This window comes from Camelus dromedarius, chromosome 9 (genome assembly GCF_036321535.1).
Source record: "Camelus dromedarius isolate mCamDro1 chromosome 9, mCamDro1.pat, whole genome shotgun sequence".
NCBI lineage: Eukaryota > Metazoa > Chordata > Mammalia > Artiodactyla > Camelidae > Camelus > Camelus dromedarius.
Window position 1 is genome coordinate 43,665,558 of NC_087444.1, and position 19,942 is coordinate 43,685,499.

At 37.1% G+C, this 19,942-nt stretch overlaps 1 protein-coding gene across 2 annotated transcripts in view; it reads left to right on the forward strand.

The window, feature by feature from the left end:
- CSNK2A2 (casein kinase 2 alpha 2) overlaps window positions 1–19,942 on the forward strand; it is a 38,139-nt gene that overhangs the window by 1,272 nt on the left and 16,925 nt on the right. For both annotated transcript variants that reach the window (XM_010985707.3, XM_064489111.1), the window contains exons 3-4: window positions 8,848–8,949; window positions 11,341–11,391. In XM_010985707.3, coding sequence (XP_010984009.3) covers window positions 8,848–8,949; window positions 11,341–11,391 — 153 coding nt within the window. The remainder of the gene's footprint in view (window positions 1–8,847; window positions 8,950–11,340; window positions 11,392–19,942) is intronic.

Sequence of the window (19,942 nt, forward strand, 5' to 3'; positions counted from 1 at the left end):
TCCCAAAGTGCCTATTCCAAAGGGGCTCCATTTGTTACAAAATAAATAGGTATTCAGAAGCAAGAAGAGCCTTTTCGTGAAGATCTCATCAATCCAAGGGCTTCTTGAGCACTGAGTTCGTTACTCTTGGTGCTCTAAGTTATTCCAGAAAGAGAGCTGGAAGAAATTGGAGCAGCTCTAAAGATAAGTTTGAAGCTTGAGTGGAGGGAAACACCTCAGTGGATTATCACTTTATTTTTCTCCTTTAGCAATAAACGTTTCAGGTGGGGTGGACGTGGTGAGCTGTTAGTGCCAGGAAGGTTCGTTGTTGCTTATCATCTAGTAAAAGTGAAATTGGGAGCGGTAGAGAGTACACTTATAATCACTAACATTATAATTGGAACAAAACCCTCTCAGTCTGGTTTAGCAGCCTAAGTTTGTTAAAGAGACAACTTCTGTCATCTCTTGGATGAAATGTGAAGATTTGGCTAAATTCTCTTTCAGGTAACTGATTTTGTAGCTTTAATAATGTATTATAGGGTGTACTAAAAAATAATTCTTAGAATCTGTGAAGGTTATTCATCATTACCAGATCACTTGTTGTGTGTGGCTGTCATTCAGTGAAATCTTGATAAGACCAAAGAGTTAATTAATTAATACAAACACTTTTAGGGGGTGAGGATATAATTCAGTGGTAGAGTGCATGCTTAGCATACATGAGGTCCTGGGTTCAATCCCTAGTACCTCCACAAAAAAATAAGTAAAGATTTTTTTTTTAATGTCTAAATATATACATACAAGCATTTTACATGTACAGGACTTCAGATGTGGCCATTTTGGAGAGGCTCTGTAAATAAGAATGTAGGATTGAAAAGTTTTAAGTAGAGTTATGGCAGCTGTGTCCCTGTTTAGAAAGAAGAGTCAGACTTAGACTGTCTGAAAATCACCTTTCAGAAAAGTGGTCTACTCTGTCTCTCAGTACCATCCTAGCTTAGTGATGGAGAAGCAGGATTGCAGTCGAGAGAAACAGGCAAGTTACTTGTGCTGCCAGAAACAGTAGGGGTGAGAAGTGAGGAACTGATACTGAAGATGTGGCGTTTGACTCCCCTCTTCCCTAAATATGAATTGCACCTACAAAGTCATATTTTTTTTCACGAGCATAAATATTTAATGTTCCTTTCAGAGAAGTCACCTGGGAAAGCTATACATTTTTTTCCTTTATACATTAGCATAAATGTTTTTTTAAAAAGCTGCTTAAAATCTCTCTAGGAAGTAAGCAAGACATAAATTGAAATTAGGAATATTCTTATTCCACTGCTGTGCATTCAGAAGAATGAATTTCTGACTAAATTCCAGAAAAATGTCTAAACTTTTGTGTGATGGTAGCATTTTAGAGTAAATGTACAACTTCCCATGGTGTCTTTTTTGAAAAGGAACAGCACTCAGATGTACGTGCAAGTAATAGTACATTGATTTAGGAAGACATCTTATTGCCCCTTAGTCATCCTTCTAGAGAACCTCATAACCTCAGTTGGATAGTTTTTCCCCTGCTCTAAAAATTCATGGGATATGTCTAGGGAATCCAATATGGAAGCTGAAGTTTATTTTTACCAACAAGAAACGTAGGCACAAAGAAACATATCTCACATCACTATGTTGAAATAACCTTTAGCCAGAACTCCCATTTCCTGTTTCTTCCTGTCTCTTGCTGCTCATTTTACCATTGGGTTGTATCTTAATGTTGAGCACAGAGGAAGTCCCAGTGTTCTGGAATAAGACTTGGGAGGCCCCTTTGATGCTCTAGTCCATGAAGTGTTGTTTCTTTTGTATCTCTTTGACACAAGTTCCTTTCAGACTATGGCCTGAACCACCTTCTTTCCACTGGTGAAAAACTATACTCACTTTTTGTTTTTCAAAGCCTTGTAACATTTCTATCCAGATTTTGTTCTGTATGAAGGATGATGGGGTAAGAAAGTACTAACTGTATTTTTGGGGTTTTCCCATTGTTCTGACAGGCTGAATTAAAGTAGATTAAAAATACTGGATTTTTTTGTTTGTTTTAAAGATTAGGATCTTTATTCTAAGTTACATGTACCTATTCAGATGAGACAAAGTTATGACTACTGCCTACTATTGTGGTGTTTGGCCACAGGAAATTAGGTACTCAATAGAATGCCAGTTGCTCGTAATTTGGAGGAATCTAGAAAAAGCTTCCTCTTCATGTAGACCTACTGTACTTCAACTGCAGGAAGGAACTTACGTATTGATGTGCACGTTGTGACCAAGAGAGAGGGTATGTTCCTCGAGGAAAGGAGCTGCCTATCTTTTTGGTCAGTAACATTTCCATCCAGTCCTTTTCCATATATGAGAATGGTTGGATGATGAATGACCATGGAGAAATTTTGTATCATTTAATTTACATCAGATTTCTAAATTTTTTTTGATCAAAACATATTAGGGCTGTTAAGAGGAACTTAGAAACTGGTGAGCAAAATGCTTCTGTCTATGCTGAAGTGAAATTCTGAGGCTGAAGTCTTAAACTTTCCAATCAAATAAGGAGGTTATCTTTTTTGACAAATTGTTTTGAGGAGAAAGGGAGGAGGGCAGATGGTAAGGGTTACTGTAGTATGACAGGAAGCCATTTTTGTTCCTAAAGTTTCATCTTTTGATTCTGAAAAAATCAGTTTTTCAGTTCTTTTGTGGTAACTCTTAGGAAAATTACACAAAAATGAGAGCATTTGGCCATTTTGGGCAACTTCCAGCCCTTTGTGAGTACCACCTATATATGGATTTCGATTCTCCTTGGGATCCTTCGAATTAAACTGCTATTTCCTAAATAGAAGTTAAGAGCAATACCAGTTTTTAAAAATCAGATGTACAGGACTTTGGACCCATGCTGTGATGACTAGAAATCCTCATGAGGCTTCCTGTTGCTAGTATTATTTTATAAAGAGCTTGACTATCCATTTTTTCCCCCAGAAATTAATTCTCAAGCTTCAAAGAGTGGTAGTAATACAAGTTCATTTTTTCAGCATGTTTAGCCTACTTGTTTATAGATATTTTTTAAATTTTTTGCTGTCAGGAGGTAGTATTAAAAGAAGGATGAGATATCTGTTGATTATAGATCCTTTTTAGTTACTTCATGATGAGCTGGTGGCTGTTATCTTATATCAAAATGATGTTTTCTCCATGCTGATACTGTGCTTTCTCCTTTATTTCTACTTTCTCAGGTGGAAGGTTTTTTACCCCTCCATTTACTTCATTAGGCAAGTGTAACAAGACATCTTCCTGAAGCAAGACATTAATGTTAATTCATCAGAATTTTTCATGATTTCTAGTTTCCACACGTCTCAAAGTATACAAATTTTTTTTAAAAGTATTATTAAACTATTACTGACTTCACTCATTTTAATTTTTTTTGGAGGGGGGAGGTAATTTGATTTATTGATTGGATGGAGGTACTGGGGATTGAACCCAGGACCTCATGCATGCTAGGCATGCACTCTGCCATTGAGCTATATACCTTCCTCCCTAAGTATCACTGACATTAAAAGTAATACAGATTTTAAAAGTTGTATGTGAACTAGTCAGTGCTGTTTCTAATATTGTGGTTGTGGGGTCAGAGATTAAGAGTGTGGTTAACCTGTGAAACAATCACAGAATAGGGGAACATAGAAATGATTAGAACCCAAACCTTTTTTTCACAAATAAACCAAGACCCAGGAGTGCCTGCAGTTTGCTCAGGGTCCCATGGCTGTGAGGGGAAACACTAGGTTCACAACCCTCTGTCCCTGTTTCGGGGTCTTGGTAGATGTGAAGGGCAAGGGTAGGACATTTACTGGATATTTGACTTCTTGCTGTACATCTTGCTGGAAAGATGGACGAACACTCAGCAGAAGTCAAATGAATTACTTTGTTTCTAATGATTTTTGGAGTTATTCTTCTGAAAGGAAATAACTTGATGTCAGTGGGTTGCTAGTTGAAGTGTGGAATAGATGAATACCCAGAGAGCTATGGAGACCCAGATTTGGGTTCTCTGGTTTGTATTCACAGCAGCATGTTTAATGCATAAGTGAAATGTTACTTTCCTTTCTTGGTCTGATACCACAAGAACCAGTGTTTTTGTACTTTTTTAACCCATACAGTTTCTCCAAGTCTCATCCTGATTACTTGTAAGGTTTAGGGGTTAACAGTTTTGTTCTTTTAATACATTAGAGTTTATTGGAGAGTGCACCATGTGTGAAAAGAATCTTTTGGTATATATAGAGTACCTATTTTCATGTGTAGAGCATGACTCCAAATAATTTTTAGAGCCTAATTTTAGGATCTGTCACCTCATAATCAGGGTGATATAGTGTAAGAAGTACTGCAAATGGAGGGCAGAATACTTGGATTCTAGAACCAGCTTCTTCATTTATACCCACTTGACTTTTGTTATCTGTAAAATGGGTATACCTTTCTTGTTTGACTCACAAGTTGTTGGGAAAATCAGATGAGATGCAGATAGATGAGTAGGTAGTTAGAGGATGGTGTTTGAGTAATCTACAAAGTTTTTTTCTTTTTCGAGTGTGAAGTAGACTGCCTGGATTCAGGTGTTAATTCCAACACTTAGGAGCTTTGTGACCTTGAGCAGTTACTTAAACTCTCTTCCTCAGTGTCCTCATGTAAAATTGCAGTAGTTAGTAGTACTCATCTCAGAGTACTATTAAATGTGCTTAAAGCGGTGCCTGGGACTTACAAAGCAGTAAAAATATGGTTACAACAATATTTCATTTGTGCCAGGTGAATGATTTTAGAGGGCAGAACCAGTCATAGAAAGGACTATACCATCCTCTCAATGAGATTCAAAAGACTTGCTGTATATCTCGCTTTTTAAAATAAAAAACATTTTTTAAATCCTGAGAATAAACAGTTACCCTTAAGGAGTTGGTATTGTGGTTGGAAAGATGAGAGTTGAAAGATTAGGGGGAAAGTTGCTGTGAAGAAATTAACATTGCTCAGATAATATTTATATTTAGGTCAGTTGCAGTAGATTTTAGAGATGCTACCAAGGTAATGAAATAAAAGCTATCATCCAGACTGAGCTTTCTTTCTCCTATCATACATTCCTGACAACCATTGTTCATTGTAATTGTTTGTTACTGGTGATGAAATCAGTATCTTAGTCGGGCAATTGTTGCTTTCGTGGTGGAATAAAAGTAATCCCACGTTTGAAAGTTCTGAGCTATAGTCCCACTTTCCTTGAATTTATCAGGTCGGTTGTGCTTGGAAAGACTTTAAGATGGGACTTTGCCTGTTAATATTTGCTGGGATTTATTGGGGTCATAATTCTTAAGCCTTTGGTAGACATTACTTTGCAAATTCAATCACAATTAAATGCTAGTAGTTGAAACCTTTCTCACATCTGGCTTTTTAAAAACCAGCTCTGAGTAAATAAATAGAACAGATTACTGACTTTATCAACTTTTTCCTTTCCAAGCAGCCCATCACTAAATTGTTCTTTTGTTTTAAAATGTTTTAAGTTGGTGAATGGGGAAAGAGAAAAAATACCTTACTCTTGAATTATTTTGAACAAGTTTCTCCTAAATAGCTGGGACTCTTCACTGTGGGCAGAAACCTGAAAAAAATGCTTTTTTTCTTTCTTTTCAGATCTCATGCACAGAAAATTTTAATGAGTGTTTTTTTCCCCATAAATATTGTCTCTAGGTGTGTGCCAAAATTCATTTATTATTGAAACTTATTTTAATACTTTAATTTCTTTTTTTAGCTTTTTACCATTTTATCTACTAGACTTTGTGTTTCTTTTTCCTTTTTTTGCTTTGTTAAACTGCTAAACTGATCCAGTTAGAATCAGGTAAATTCTCTGAACTGGAATAAATGAACCTTGGGTAGGAGAGAGGCTCTTTCTAATGTGCAGGGTGAAATGATGAGATTGTGATAGAAATGTATTCGCCACCTTCCTGGTGGTGAATGAGTGCAGACTCTGGGCTAGAGGGTCAAAGCATCCTTATTTCTGTAAAAATTCATGGTCTCTTTTCCTTTAAATGGCAAAGGTCCCTTATAAATCCTAACTTTTTCTCTTCAGTTACTATTTATAGAATTTAAATCATTGCTTTCACTTCCTGGGAGTTCATTGGTTTTTTAGCTTCTGGAGCATCTCTCAGGTTCAGCAGAGTAATCTTGAGGCTAAAGGAAGTTACCTGTAGCCTGGTTCCTATAGAGACTTGCTGCTCCTGCTTTGCAGAGGTGTGTCTTGAGCTGTGCATCACTTTCCTTTCTTACAGTCTCTTGGTCTTTTGTCAGTATATGAGGACTCCAGCTGCAGTATAACTCCATTGTGTGACTTCAGAATTACCGTGCTGTCCCCAGTCTCTGGTTCGAGAAGTTGTTGGACAGGTGACAATTCAGCAACAAAATATGCTTCACTTGCTCTATAAGTTACCTTTAGACGTAATGAAAGATACGTTCATCTTAACTTAACTGGGTTGTCCAGGAACAGTGTGCCTGTCTGATCAGTTGCTGAATAGCAGGAGAACAAAGCAAGGCTTTATATGGGGCATTGTCATGAAAGCAACTTATTTAATGGTTTACCCCTGTGCTCACCCACTGTTAGAAGGAGAGGAGGGCTTTTGGTGAATATAGGCTGCTTCTGGCTGTGGTGTTTTTCTCCCTCTGTTACCAGTCCTAATCCCACAGATTTGTAGTTGCTTTCCAGTAGTGGATGAAAACTCTGGAATTTTCTTACATTGAATATACTGGTAGCATTAGTAAATTTTTAGATATAATACCCAGCTTTTGTTTTCCTTTTAACTTTTTCACAAAATTTCAGACTTACAGAAAAGGTGCAAAAATTCCCGTGTATGTTTCACTCAGATTTCTCAAGTATCAACATTTGTTTTTATCCTTCTCTCTCACACTGTCTCTTGTGTATACACACACACATAGATATGTATGTATATGCCTATATAACTATATTTTTTACATGTTTTAAGTGCTTGAGAGTAATTGCAGTCATCCCTGATTTCCTGTATTTTCTAAAATCAAGAACAGTTTTTTTTACATAACTCACAGTGCCATGATCCAAAGTCAGAAATTAACATACAGTGCTGTTAGCTAATCTACAGCCCCCATTCTCATTTTTCAGTTGTCCTTACAGTGTTCTTTATCACAAAGGGAAACCTCAGATCATGCGGTACATTCAGTTATCATATCTTTTTAATCTGGAGCAGTTGTTCAGTCTGTATGTTTCATGACATTGACATTTTTGAAGCTTATCGACTAAAATATTGTGATATGTCCTTCTCTGGCTGTTTTCTGATCAAGTTGTACTTTATTTTCAAGAGCTTTCTCTTCCCAAAGTACTGAGCTCTGTAATTATGAAAAAGGAAAATAAGGAGTAAAATTCCCAAGTGAAGATAGGGAAGAACCACAGTAGTGAGGTCTGTTCCGCTGAGAACCCTGACCAAGTGAAGTGGTCATGATTGTGGCAGCTGGCTTAAAAGAATGCAGCTAGATTCCAGAGCCTCAGTTGAGCACCTTGTTATAGGTGATGTAGGTGTTCTGTGTTTCATAATCTCTGTTTTGTTGTGTGTTCAAAGCTGTAGCTTGGTGACCAGCAAGAGATGATGGTTTCTCGAGCATATGCGTGTGTTACGTCTCCCCTTCCCTCCCCACCAATGCACCATACACACAGACTTTTTTAATCTTGTTTCATGGCCAATCCATTGAACTCTTTTTGCCTGTGCTAGTATAGCTAGTATAACACTGTGATGGAATACTCCTTTTCCTTAGTTACATTTCTCCCAAAGCCACACTTGGGAAGTAAAAGCACAGTGGCTGAGTGAGGCCGACAGAGTCAGACTGTGTAGATTTGAATCCTGCCTCCACTCTTTACTATTAGCTGTGCAATCTTGGGCAAATAGCTCAACTTGGCTGAGTCTTCATAGAAATTTTATGAGGATGAAATATGATTTATGACTAACTAAAAATTTGAAAATAATAAAGCTAGCATTTATTGATTGCTACTAAATGCCAGTCACTGTTTAAATACTTTATAAAATGTAATTGATTGTGATACTTACTTTTCTGGAACTACTTTTATTCTTCTGCAAATTCTTTAGCCCATTTAAGAGAAGAAATAATGTGTGCAAAGCTAGTGTTTCTCATTACGGTCTTCAGTTTTGCTATCAAGTAGGTTAAGAGGTTAGCAAGTAGCAGAGGTTTTTCAATCACTGCTGTATCAGAGATCAGTTTTCTCCTTTGCTGATCCATCATGTTTTTCTGTAGGAATGGGATCTGTTGGGAAGTTTTACTGGCTTTGTGCTGATTGCAGATTCTAGATGTTAAGGAAATGGGAGTGGTGACAGGAAATGGGAGCCAGCAGCTGGGAAACAAGTTTGTAACTTGATGTCAGTGAACTGGTCTTCCCTCCTAGAAGACAAAATTACATGCAACTCGTTGTAAGAGCAGGTGTCTCACCATTTTGTTTCAGTTTTTCTATTTGTGAGTGCGTGATAGACAGCTGTTCAGAGCTATAACAGTTTCCATTTGGCAGTTATCTAGTAAGCATTTTATTTTTAAAGTATGACATGGGTGTTCAAAAATTTTAAGTGCCCTAAATGTAACTACTTAAAGATCTGACACATAAGCTATATGAGTCTGTGAATTATTTAACTTAATCTTAAAAGTTCTCATGGGCAGGCCCGTTTTTATCTCTCTTTTTTTTTTTCTCTCCTGATTTAGACATGCCCTTTAGCATAACACAGTGTGTGAGATAATGCAGTATCCATTTGATATAAACATGGTTTTAAAGTTTTATTTATTAACTTCAAAAGGAGTCTCACTTTTGATTACTTTTATGTATTTAAGCCAGTGAAGAAAAAGAAGATAAAACGAGAGGTTAAGATTCTGGAGAACCTTCGTGGTGGAACGAATATCATTAAGCTGATTGACACTGTGAAGGACCCTGTGGTAGGTGCCTGGTGGTTCTGAGAGTGAGTGAGTGAGTGTGTCACAGAATTTCAGAATATGAGAAACATCATTATAATCTACTGGGGATGATTGAGTTTGTCTTTACTACTGAATGGTTATGAAAACCAGAAAAAATCATAGCGGCCTAGTGATAAAACAGCCACCACCACTTTTTTGGAACCTAAAAGCACATGTAGAAAAAATTCCTGTCCCAGGTTTGTTACCTCATTATTTTGATATGGTCCGCAAACGTTTGCTGAATCTCTTTACGCCCCTGCTTCTTCCCCAATTTTGAAAGCTTATTACTGCCAATTAACATTATTTTACCTCACTGAGTAAGCCTGACATTTGAAAATCTGGGTTTAGAGAAGGAAATATCAAGTGTTTCCATGTGGACCCTTGCCATAGAGAGCTGAACAGACCACAGCCCCACAGACCCCTTGAAAGGCTGTCTTGCTATTTCTCATAGTGGTCTTTAATTCAGCATTCATCTTTAGGACTCACATTGTATTTGCAGATGTAACTTAAATATTTTTGTTAAAATGCTTGATTTTTAGCCATTTTAAATGTGCTGTTAATTTTGTTTTCTCTCCCTGAGGGGAGGAACTTAACCTCACGTGTTTATGATTAGCTGAGGGTTTTTTGGTACCATGCTTATAGCACATCCCATCCCATTTCTGTTCTTCACCTGTTCTACCTCAGATATTTCTCTGTTCTCCCATGATAGCTTTTTGTTTAAGAAATAGGTTTTTGTTTGTATCTGCTAAAGACATCCTTGTAATGTAGTAGCTAACATACATTGAAACTGTGTGCTAGGCACTATTCTCAATGTTTAACTGTATCACATTGTTTAATCCTCACAACAATCAGGTGGGGTAGGTACCATCATTGTCCATCCTGTCACATTGTACAGATAAGAAAACTGAAGTCTGCAGAAGTTATTTGCCCAAGATTACACAGTATCATTGAACTGAAGAATAAGGAAAGTTTTTCCTTTGGGATCCTGACAAGATTGATAAGGATGATTGTAATCTAGATTGTCTAGTTGGCATTAAAAATATATCCCAGCCTTATAAGCTCAGATTGATTTTACAGTGATGACTAACTCTGAACTATATAATATTTGAAAATGGCCTGCATTGTGAAGCAGTATGTAGTTTTATACCTGGAACATCTTCATTTTGCTTTTTTTTTTTTTTTTAAGTTCCTAGAACTTAGTGATTCCTGTCTTACTATTTTGGTAATTCGTTATTTAAAGCATGTGTGTGTTTTACATGATAAGTAATTCAAGTAAACTGAAGTGGATGGAAACCAACAGGGAACCTCTGTCCCATAACTTGTACGGGAACAGGCTTGCTCCCAGCCTGTAGACAGATCTGGTGGTCTTGATGAAGCCCTTTCAGTGTTGGGCTAGTGAGGAATCCCTGGACCAGGGCTGTTGCTTGTTCTGGCAAAGACCTGCATGCATGCATTGTAGCCTATTTCCTAGGTAACTTTCACCTGCTTCCTTGAGCAAAATTTTCCTAGCCATAAAGATTTCCAAGATGATTTTGTTACTTTCTATAACCTTTTAAGCCCCTGCTTTTCTCTCAATTTTGAAAGCTTATTCCACTGCCAATTAGCCTTATTTTACCTTACTTAAGTAAACCTGACATTTGAAAATCTGTATTTAAACAAGGAAATATTGAACATTTTGTTATTATTGCATTGAAGATCATAGTGCTTTCAAAATACTTGATTTTACATGAGTTTTTGAGGAATGCATCTTTGTAAAGTGAGACATTCTCTAATCGTCTCTAGCCAAGGCAAGGCAGTAATTTCACATTATAATTTAATAATAATCACAGATTTTTTTTTGATCCTGAAAAGACCTGTGATAAATTCCCAAGACCTCTGATAATTCTGTGAAATGCATCTGGCTTACTAAACCAAGATGAAAATGTATCACTCTTTCGTGGTTGGCAAACTGGAACACTGCAGAGTATAAATCTTCACATAATGTGCCAGGCACACTAACAAGTTGGTCAGAGGATATGTCTCTTTTAAAAAACAAAGCAAAACCTTTATTATGAAAAATTTCAACCATTTAAAAAAGTAAAATGAATAATACAATGAGTCTCCCTGCACACATCACCCAACTTGAGCTCAAGTTAATCAGCTTGTGGTCAGCGCTGTTCATCTGCACCCCACCCACTTCCCCACCGCCCACCATCCCCAGTTATTTTGAAGCAAGTTCCAAACAAAAAATTTCAGGAGGATACTTTCTTAATAGGCGTTCCCTGATGAGTGAATCTCTTTCATCTGAGTAGGGTTTGGGAATGGGCCAATATGATAGAAGTAAATTTGTTTATTTTTTGAATATTTATAAAGCATTGCTATTCTCTCTTGCAGTCAAAGACACCAGCTTTGGTATTTGAATATATCAATAATACAGATTTTAAGGTGCGTATGTACTTTTTCTTTGTGGCATGGGGTTAACGGGGAATGGGGATGTGGTAATAAGTACTGTTGATAGTCTAGAACACAAGGCGGGCAGGAAAGGTCATTGGTGAGAGCAGGAAGTAACAGATTGGATTCCTTACAGCATTAGTACAGGATGCAGAAAGCCGTTAGGTTCTTACATTTTTATCACCCTTTGCCTTGCTTACTCTGGGAATCGCTGCTGGTCTGGCTCTAAGTTAATGCGTCATCTATAGCACTCATGTTTTAGACAACATAGTTTTAGGTAGATGTTAACTCTACTTTTTATAGGAATCTTACATTCCTGATAGCAAATGGTAAATGGGTCCACAGCTTGTGTGAAAAAATGCAGTATAGTACATTGGATTCAAGCTGTCATCTAGATGATGTGTGTTGGTCAGGCACACTGTATACAAAGCAAATGATGCAGCATCACTGTGCTTTAGAAAAGCCCTATTTTGGGGTGTTTACATTTCTTATAATGCATGTTAATTTAGACTTTGAAGTGTTCTTCGAAAAGCATGGTCTTAAGCTGTTTTTTCATGAATATGTTTTTATTGTTCAAACACTGCAACCTTCTGATAAGGTTTTTGGGGCCAGACATACTGAACATGGTAGAGCATAATATGAAAACCAATATAAAAATAAATAGTCGTGTTGATTTTTATGGGCAGTTAGAGAACTTTTAGGTGATTATAATTCTCTATCAGTGAAAAAAAAGGCTTGTGGTTTTATTGTTATAGAAGGTATGGCAAAACCAACACAGCAGCTGAAAGACGCTGGTAACAGGAGTGATACTTTTGGGTGAAAATAAAAGAATCTTACTCTCACATTTACTTTTTATTAGGTAATCACTCTAAAATAAGGTTAGTGATAAGTAAGCAAAAGAGGATTGTATGACTTATAAAACAATAAGGAAGTTTTATATACAGTCATCCCTTGGTATCCACGGGGGATTAGGATACCCCCCAGGGATACCAAAATCTGAAGATGCTCAAGTCCCTTGTATAAAATGGCATGATATTTTCATATAACCTATGCATATCCCATATGTTTTAAGTCATCTTTAGATTACTTATAATACCTAATACAATGTAAATGCTGTGTAAATAGTTGTAAATACAATGTAAATACTATGTAAATAGTTGCTGGAGCTTGGCAAATTCAATTTTCTGGATTTTTTTTTTCCCTGAATATTTTCTATCCGTGGCTGGTTGAATCCTTTAGATGTGGAGGGCCGGTTGTATAGCTTCTCCCATGTGTAACAAATTTCCTTGTTGATGTGACTCCTTAAGGTGAAATCAATAGTGAATTCTAAAAGGTGGGATGTAAACTTTTCATTACCTAGCAGAGCAGTGCTTAGCTGCTAGACTACCGTGCTGATGCTTGTAGATGATTACACTTCTGCTGTGCAAGATGTCCGTGGCTGGGAATGTGTGTGCATTTAAGAAGGCTTAGGGCTTTAATGAAACCAAACATTCTCTTAATGCAAAAGTTTAAAGCTGGTCTTAATGAGACTTCATAGTAAAATCCCTCAGTTTTCAATGCCTCTGCTTCCTTAATGAGTTTTTACCAATTATCTAGCCACACATGTAAAAATATTCACTTCAGCATTTTTGTATTTCTTAAATTGACAGCTGCTCTCTTGATTTAACAACATGCAGAAGATCAGTTTTTAATTCCTAGAGAAATCTTCCTTCTTACAAAGGGGATGTTTTGATGTGGTACATTCTCTAGGAGCTTCCTTTAAAAGGGAAACTGATGTTTTTGGAGGCTTGCATATATGAAAACATCTTTATTCTATCCTTGCAATTAATATAATTACCATGGTATAGAATTCTAGGTTGTAATTAATAATTTCCTCAGAATTTTGAAGAGATTGTTCCACTACTACCACTGAAGCCATTCTGGTTTCATCTTGTGTGATCTGGTTTTTGTTTTTGGTTTTTCTTCTGAAAGCTTTTATGATTTTCTCTCCATTCTCAGTCTCTGAAATTTCACAGTGATGTGCTTTCGTATGGGTCGCTTTCATCTTTTGTCCTGGGGACTTACTGGGCTTTTTCAGTCTAGAAACCCATGTCCTTCCATTTGGAAAAATATTTTTAATGTTCTTTTATTTTCTTCTCTTTCTTTGTTCTCATTTTCTAGAACTCTTTCAAAAGTTAGACTTCATATCTTAGAACTCTATTTTCTTCTCTGAATTTTTAAAGATAGTATCCTGTTCTTTTATGCTTTATGTAATATCTTCTATTTTCTCACTGAGAATATGTGGTCTTTTTCCCATTATGTTTTCTTCATTCCTTTTTCTCTTTTTCTTCTAAATTCCTTTTTTGGGGGGTGTTCTCTGTTTTTGCCTCTTACAGTTGTCTGAAATGTCATAGTTTTTATTAAATGTCTGCTCATACTTCAGAGTAATGAATTCAATGATTACTGATTGTCAGCTCCTATCTCGAGGATGCGAGTCTGGCTGCCAGCGTCTTAGTAACTTCTCAAGTTAAGGAGAGCTATGGGGAGTGTCATGTGGACTTTCACTTAATTCCCCCTTTTCAGTGTGGTGTTTTAAACTCATTTTCCTGTTTTCAGCTCAATCTCTGCCCTCTTTCGGGGATCCCTGGGGTCACTAATTCCTGAACCTTTCTGTAGTTCTTCAGTGTGAAGTGTTTGCTACTGGACCGCCTCTGTTGGCAGAATGTTAGCAGAATTCTCAGCTTTTGTGTGGTCTGCTAAGTCAACTGGACATCTGTTTTATAGCTTCAAAATTTGTTATTGCTTCCATTCTTTTAGTTATTGTGAGTTAATCCCCCCTTTTCCTCTTACTGTTATTTTAGAGGAGCTTTGGGAAGAAGCAGAGGTAGGATGGGTTTGTTCTGCCATGTTAAACTGGAGGTCCCTTTGACATGTTCAAGCCATGCCATTTTAGTAACTTAAAAGATCATTAAATATTAGGTAGCAGTTGTGTGCTTTGGAAGAACAGATCATGACAGAAAAATTATTTTCTTTTCCAGATGGTATAACAGGCCACAGGTGGGAAAATCAGTTGATTAAATGTCCAGTGTCCATTTTATTAGGAAAGTTTGTTTTTATTTTTTCTCATTTTACTGTTAAGTGTACTAATAGCTGGCTTTTAGATATCCAGAGGTTTGTCCATTTTTTTTAAATTTTTAATTTTATTTTTTATTGAGGGGGAGGTCATTAGGTCTATTTATTATTAGTTTTTTTTTTTTTTAAATGGAGGTACTGGGGATTGAACCCAGGACCTTGTGCATGCTAAGCATGTGCTCTATCACTTGAACTATACCTTCCCCCCATCCCTGGTTTAAATATCAGGGGTGAATCAACAGTGATACAGCCTGCAGCCCATTCTTTTCAGTATTTTTTATGGATACAATTGATAATAAATTTTGATCTTTGATTTCCTTTTATTGTAGAACCTTTCTGGTTTTGGTATCAGGCTTATACTAACTTCATAACATAAACTAGATAGCTTTTCCTTTCTGTTCTCTGAAAGTTTACATGAAATAGAAATTATCTAGGTAGGTGTCTTTTGGGGTGGGGAGAGGAGACTTTGGACTAAACTTTCCTTTTTAAAACATAATATTGGCTAAAGTTTTATCCCAGCTTTCTATCTCTTCCAAGTCTGTTTAGATAATATCTATTTCTAAAGTTGTCTACTTTTGATTATATTTTCATAAAGTTAATAGAATTCTCTTAGGACTTAAAAACATAATGCATCTGTAATTTATGCTTTCCTTTACGTTTGTAACATTACTTGTACCTTTGCTGTGTTTTCTCCCTCTTTTTAAAAAAATCAGTGTTGCTAGAATTCTCTTATTCATACCTTCAAAAGAACCAGCTTTTGGTTTTGTTGCTCAGATAGTTTTTGTTAGTTTTTCTATTTCATTCAGTTTCTGCTCCTATCTTAATTATTTTCTTCCATCTCTCCTTTCTTCCTTTTTTTTTTTTAACTGGAGTTACTGGGGATTGAACCCAGGACCCTCGTGCATGGCAAGCATGTGCTTTTCCACTGAGCTGTATACCCTCTCCCCTTCCTTCTTTCTTCTTTCTTGAGTTTTCACTGTTTTTCCTACTAACTTCTCAAGTTGAAGTCAACTCACTTGATTTGTTTCTTTCTTTCTTGATCGGTAGTAAGTGTTACGTCTGTACAACACCAGGAACCATTTTAGCTACATTCCATGATTATGGAACTCCTGTTTAGTTTTCAACCCACTGAATATTGGGAGGAATAGCACAGTTGATACCCTTAAATTACTCACCTAGGTTTACCAGTTGTTAATACTGTTTGCCACATTTGCAGTTATTTCTCTCTCCTCCACCCTCCCCTCTTTATCTCTGTCTCTATCTGTTGAAGTCATCATAAAGTAAGTTGTAGACATCATGATACTTCATTTTTAAATATGCTAGCACTGGAACTAGGTAGGATATTTTCTTAATATAACTTAACTTAATATAACATAACTACAATACTATTGGTATACTTAATTTAATATTTATACAATAATGCCATCTAATATACCATACAGAGTTTAAATTCAAAAGTTTCCCAGTAGTTATTATCCTAGGAATGGCCTTCATAGCTGTATGTTTGTGAATATATATCCAGGATCTACTTGGTTTTTTTTAAAAAATGATTCTTCTATTTTGTTGGTTCCTAATTTGATTGCACTGTGGCCAGAGAACATGATCTGTATGTATATAATGTTGATTATTTGGAACTTGTTGATGGTTGCTTTGTGACTTTGGTACATAGTCATATTTTTTATATTGTTAATTTAGTTCAGATCTTTTATGGCCTTGCTGATTTTTTTTCCTTGATACTTTATTTTATGATAGAGGTACTAGTTTGATCAATTTCTCCTTGAAATCAACAGTTAAGCTTCATATATGTCAAAGTGATAATAAAAGATACGTGGTGATACTTAGAACAAAAGACAAAGCCAATTTCTAAAAGTTGGGATGAATAGTTACAGAAAACTCTCAAACTCAAAATTATCCCAAGGAGGTTCAGATACTGTTTTGAGGTAGAAAGAGTTTTCGTTGAGACATGCTTCTCAGTTTTCTATGCCTTTGGAAGAGTATAAATAAAAATGAATATACAGTTTAAGTAAAATATATCATGTGGGCATTTTAAAGATTAATAAGACATCTCAAATGGGCCCCATCCTAAGAAGACGGTAGACCTATATTGATCTGTGGAAAATTTCATATCACTCCTAGAGGAGGCCTTGGACTCCTGATGTTTTGAGGTCTTGTTCATGTTGCTAGAGTTTGATGTGGAGAGGATGAGTTCACAGTCTCAAGTTTCCTTAATTGGGGGAACAAAATTTACTTTTATTATTATTGGTCACTGACATTATTTTGTCATCTTTGTAAGACATTTTCATGTGATTTGTAGTAACTTTGATGTACTTGATTAATGATTTGTTCTGCTTCCTTAAATTTCTAAAAATGTTTCCCTTGGTCTCATTCTGAATCTTGGGGTTATGTGTAAATAGTGGCAAAATGGGTGCCACCTTTCACTTTTACTTTATATCACACTTCCCCCACTTTGTCTTCTCCCTACACGGGGACCACTGGGGTTTATGGACATAGACCAAGCTGTGTATGTCAGGGAATGTGCAAGCTGTGTGTGCAGGGTGAAAGTTCGCTGTGTTGGTAATTCCCATATCTGGCTGGGAACCTTCTTAAAGTGAGAAGCCCTCCTGAATGACAGTCACTGGGGCTGGGGCCTTGCAGCCATTCCATTCTGCATGTTGGTTTTTGACCAAGTAGGCCCTGATTTTCTTGATCAAATTGTATTTTTTGCATTCTTCTCCCCAGACTTTCTGAGGTTAATAAAGGTCTCAGGAGATTTCCACCTTGGGTTCTTTGAATAGTTCTGGAGTATAACTGATTTCTAGGGAAATGCCAGTATATTTGAGGCTTTGGACCCAAACTAGGATTGGTGAATAGTTTCTTCCTCAGCACCTTTGTAGTTTTCCGGGAAGCATAGGCTTGTTTTGTTTTTGGTAAGTCACTTACTTTATGAAAATGTAAGTAAAACTAACTTCCTGGCAGCGTTTTGCCATTGGTTGGTTAATGATGTCCATGTACCTGACTAAGAATAATGGAGGAGAAGTGTAGTTCTTGTGAAATTTCCCTTTCTAATGTGTTGTTGACTCAGTACTTCTGTTTCTTGGAAAGGTATCAATTTTGTTTCATTGACTGGTGAAGATCATCAAAGACAAATATTTGTTGACTGTCTTCTGTGTGCAAGCAGAGGATCACGCCACGTGTGGTGTAGGGTATATAAAACATAGGCTGTTCTGCTGTGTGAGGACTTAGAATATGGACTGGGTTGTACGGTGGGCCCTTGACATACTTGGGGGAGGGAAGGTTCAGAGATCTTGAATCACCAAATTGGTGACTGCCACCAGTCACATCACTCATTCCTCCCCATCATGCATATGCCACAATGCGCAAGGATGCTGGCATGGGACTCTTAGGATGTGGACGAGGTGAAGAAGCCCTTTGTTGTTTCCAGCGGAGTGAGAAATTATCTTGATAACTTCAGGTCACTGCCAGTACCTGAGTGAGAAATGTTAACTCTGGGCATGCTGCTGCTGTTGGCGTCCTGTGGGCTCCCCAGAGGACAGTAAACATCATGGGGGCTCAGAGAGGGAAGAGACCACTGTCAGCTCTGTAGAACCCTGATGGGATGGGATGCTAAGGGGGAGGGGCAGGTATTCTAGGTTTTGGAGAGGGAAGAATGGAAGTGGCACACACAGGTTTGTTTGGTCAGGGTGGGGATCTCCTGGGGGTTGCAGTGGAGAAGGAGCTACAGAGTTAGGGGAAGCCGGACTGGACCCTGGCGAGGCCTGAATTCCAGGCCCCAGTGGTCAGATGTTACAGGTATAGTTGGTCTCCTACCCAGAGCTCCTGAAAAGTGAGAGTGAATGTCAGCCTGTCGCTTAGGTCTTTATAATGTATTAGGCCTAAAAGCTATAGTCAGCTAGGGTTTTTTGTATTACATAAAATTGATATTGGTTGGAGTAGCCAGAAATACTATGTTAGCAGTCCAAGGCAATTTTTATGCCTTACACTGTTCACATGGGTGCTTGGTATAGATACCACGTGATATGAGAGGAAAGCCTCCCACAGATAGAAATCCAAATAATTAAATAGCCCATATCTGTTTTTCGGAAATAAAATATTCTAGCCCTTTAGGGTTTAGAAAATGTCCTTTTCACTTTCATGGCCTGTTTATTGACTTGAGGTTCAACTTGGCCCAGTCTCTGGGAATGATCTCCTTAACTGTCAGAGGAAAAGCTGATTTGGCATCCAAAGAGATGGTATCTTCAGCCTGTGTCTCCATACAGGCTGTTCATGTGCTGGCTGAGAAGCCTTTCAGAGCTGAGGGAGAACAAAACACTTGGGTGTTTAGCTGTTAGGTGATTGAGTCTCCTGAGCAGAAGTGGTGGCGTGTTTGCTGTTGGGCCTGAATGTGATTCTTTCCCAACCAGGGTCAGCCTCCAGTAGTGGAGCAGCTCAAGGCACCACCAGTGTACTGGAAAGTATGTTTTCATTCCCTATAGTGCCCTTAGCTAGGCACTGCCTGAGATTCATGAAATCAGATCTTAGTAAATGGAATTTTGAGAAAGAGGCAAAGTCCTGGTGATAGAAAGTGTTAGGTTCTTGGCAAACCTGTTATTTTTCCTAAAAAAATTTTTTTGAACAGGTAATATCTTTACATAGATCTAAAATATAAAATAGTACGCAGTAAAAAGTCTCCTTATTCCTGTGTCCAACTGTCCATCCTCTAGACATATATGCACAAAACCACTTTTCATTAATCTCTTACATCATTCTTCCAGATACAAACAAATATGCATGTAAAGTTTTAAGTTTCCCCTCCTTTTACACAGATTGTTTATGCTGTTTTGTGCACCTTGGAAAGATTCCCCACGTGGTTTGAGTCTTCCAGTAAAGAGAGAAACAAAATAGGTTTGATAAAGGTGTGCAAATTAATTTTATAGAAGGTACTATTTGACTGTTGGGGAAAGATTTGCTTGGAATTGATTATCAAAAATAATAGTATAGTTTCTGATAAGGGTTTGTGATAATTTAAATGAACCTGGATGTGTAAATTCTGCTGTCTCTCTTAGAAATTGGAATTTAAAAACTCCCATCGGGTGGGTCTTTGGATTATCAATTATGAATACTTTCATTTGTATGTCAGTTTGGTCTTGAATCATTTTCAGTACCTGTATCTTTTCCTTCCCTACTTTCTTCCTTTTCTATATTTTCTTTTCTTTATTTTTTTAAACATCTCACCCCACCACTCCTTTTTTCCCCTCTACAACATTTTACTTCTTTAGTTCCCATCAGTTATTGCCTATGAGGTGTTCTTTTTTTCCAGCCTGCAGTTCGTTTTGGGAATGGAAGGTACAGATTTTTTTAGTCTCTTGCCATCTCCAAATGCTATAGCAGTTCATTTCCTTCATGTTTCACAAGCAGACTGTTTTGTCACTATTTT